The sequence below is a fragment of the Sardina pilchardus genome, chromosome 1 (assembly GCF_963854185.1).
Source record: "Sardina pilchardus chromosome 1, fSarPil1.1, whole genome shotgun sequence".
NCBI classification, from domain to species: Eukaryota; Metazoa; Chordata; class Actinopteri; order Clupeiformes; family Clupeidae; genus Sardina; species Sardina pilchardus.
In genome coordinates, this window is record NC_084994.1 from 24088718 (window position 1) to 24091217 (window position 2500).

Below are 2500 nucleotides of genomic sequence, written 5' to 3' on the forward strand. Positions count from 1 at the left end.
GCCCCGTCGCGCTCGATGCTGCTGCGGCGGCCCGTGGTGGGCGTCGACTCCCCCTCGGAAGGCCCCGCGACGCCTGTCGTCGTCGTCGCCGCGGCGGCGCTCGCCTCGACCCCCGGGAACCACAGCAGCAGCAACCCCTCGCCTCCCGTCACCCCGGGCAAGGCGCGCACGATGACCAGCTTCGCCGAGCGCCGCCGGAGGCACCCCGAGTCGCCCATGACGCCGTCGGAGCCCGCGTGCACCCCCACGCCCGACGGGACCAGCGGGATCTCCTCACCCCGACGCCCCACCCCCAGAGGAGGAGTGGGAGGAGGCGCTGGGGAGGAGGGCGGCGGCGGCGAGGAGGACAGCCCGAGCGTGAGCAGCCCCGCCGGGCAGACGGAGGCCTGGGAGCTGGCGTCGCGGCTGGAGGAGAAGCGGCGCGCCATCGAGTCGCAGAAGAGGCGCATCGAGGCCATCTTCACCCGCCACCGCCAGCGCCTGGGCAAGACGGCCTTCCTGCAGCTCAAGAGGGAGCAGGGCGAGGGAGAGGGAGCAGGAGGAGGAGGAGGAGGAGAGAAAGGAGGAGAGAAAGGAGGAGGAGGAGAGGCGGACTCGATGAGTCTGGAAGAGCGCCTCTCGCGCATGGAGGAGGAACTGCAGCGCGAGGAGGAGAAGGAGAAGGAGAAGGAGGAGAAGAAGGATGAAGAGAAGGAGGTGGCGAAAGGGGAGAAGGAGAGTGAGAAGGAGGGGGGAGGAGGAGAGAAGGTGACGGCGGAGAAGGCCGCAGCACCCAAGCTGGAGAAGCAGGTGACCTTAGCGACCTTAGCTTACATGTTAACCACGAACATGAGTTAGAAGGTGACCTTAGCTTACATGGTAACCACGAACATGAGTTAGAAGGTGACCTTAGCTTACATGGTAACCACGAACATGAGTTAGAAGGTGACCTTAGCTTACATGGTAACCATGAACATGAGTTAGGAGGTGACCTTAGCTTACATGGTAACCACGAACATGAGTTAGCAGGTGACCTTAGCTTACATGGTAACCATGAACATGAGTTAGGAGGTGACCTTAGCTTACATGGTAACCATGAACATGAGTTAGCAGGTGACCTTAGCTTACATGGTAACCATGAACATGAGTTAGCAGGTGACCTTTGCTTACATTAGCAGGTGACCTTAGCTTACATGTTAACCATTGTTATGTAGCAATAAAGTACTGTATATCTGTCTATGAAAGGTAAATGTTTTGGTGGTTATGTCTGTTTATTTGATTTGTTTGTTTGTTATTAATTTTGTTTTGTTTGTTTGTTTGCAGGTGACCTTCTCCGTGGAGACCAGGAAGGGGGAGGAGACTGCCCTAGCCCCCGCCGCACCCCTGAGCCAATACGACGACGCGGTGACCAAGCTGAGCTCCGCCCTCCAGGCGTTGCAGAAGGACATGCAGAAGCTGACGGAGCAGCAGCAGAAGCTCATGGGCGGGACCAAGAAGGCCACACCCACCAAGACCACACCCACCAAGGCCACGCCCTCCTCCCGCAAGACCCCGACCCCGAGCAAGGCCTGGGTCATACCGGCCAGCCCCAAATCCACGGCCACGGCCTCGGCCTCGGCCTCCGTCCCTCGCCTGTCGAGAGAGTCCACGCGCGACATGTCCCCCTCCTCGCCCTCGCGCTCCACCCAAGCGGCGTCCGCTGCCACGCCCAAGTCGCCTCAGGCCACCGCCACCGGGTCCGGCTCGGCCTCCGCCGGCCGGAAGACCCCCAAGAGCCCGTCGTCGACGGCCCCCAAGAGTCCGCGTCGTCAGCGTGCACCGGCGCGCCCGTCCGACCTGCGCTTCCCGCCTCTGGCCCGCGTGCTGACGACGCCACAGAGCGTGGACACGCTGCCGCACCTGCGCCGCGTCTCGCCCAGCAAGTGCCAGGTGCAGACGTCGTCCTCGCTGCGCTTCGGCGGGCCGCAGACGCCCACGCCGCAGACGCCCACGCCCAAGGGGCCCCCCTCCCACCACCACCCGCTCAAGCCCGAGGAGAGCACCTCCGAGTCGGGCTCGAGCGACGAGCACGTGGCCATGTTCAGCCTGGAGCTCGACGCGGGGCCTCCTCCACCTGCTCCTCCTGCGGCTACCATCACCGCTGCTCAAGCGTTAGCAACCGCGAATGCTAACGCTAGTGCTACCGCTAATGCTAACGCTAGCGCTTTTGCTAACATTAGTGCTAATGCTATCGGAGCCGCTTTCCCGAGGCCTCCGGGGTCAGTGGGCGGTGGGAGCAGCGTCGGGGGAGGCAGCAGCTCGGGGGCCCCGTCCGAGTGCTCCTTCGACAGCGACCTCATGATCAGCGGCGGCCTGACGGACGGAGAGGTGGAGGTAGACACGGAGGGAGAAGGAGGAGGAGGAAGAGGAGGAGGAGGAGGAGGAGGGGAGGAGGAGGATAGTGAGCGGCTTCTGGAGGAGGCGCTGTCGTCCCTGCAGGGGCCACTAGGGGGCGGCGGCGAGGAGACGGATCAGGAGCTCG

General features: G+C 63.4%; 1 protein-coding gene across 1 annotated transcript in view; it reads left to right on the forward strand.

The window, feature by feature from the left end:
• LOC134077468 (calmodulin-regulated spectrin-associated protein 3) overlaps positions 1 to 2500 on the forward strand; it is a 27662-nt gene that overhangs the window by 10576 nt on the left and 14586 nt on the right. The window contains exons 11-13 of the mRNA XM_062533099.1: positions 1 to 534; positions 1303 to 2352; positions 2458 to 2500. The exon at positions 1 to 534 is cut by the window's left edge and continues 397 nt beyond it; the exon at positions 2458 to 2500 is cut by the window's right edge and continues 83 nt beyond it. Of these exons, the coding sequence (XP_062389083.1) occupies positions 1 to 534; positions 1303 to 2352; positions 2458 to 2500 (1627 nt within the window). The remainder of the gene's footprint in view (positions 535 to 1302; positions 2353 to 2457) is intronic.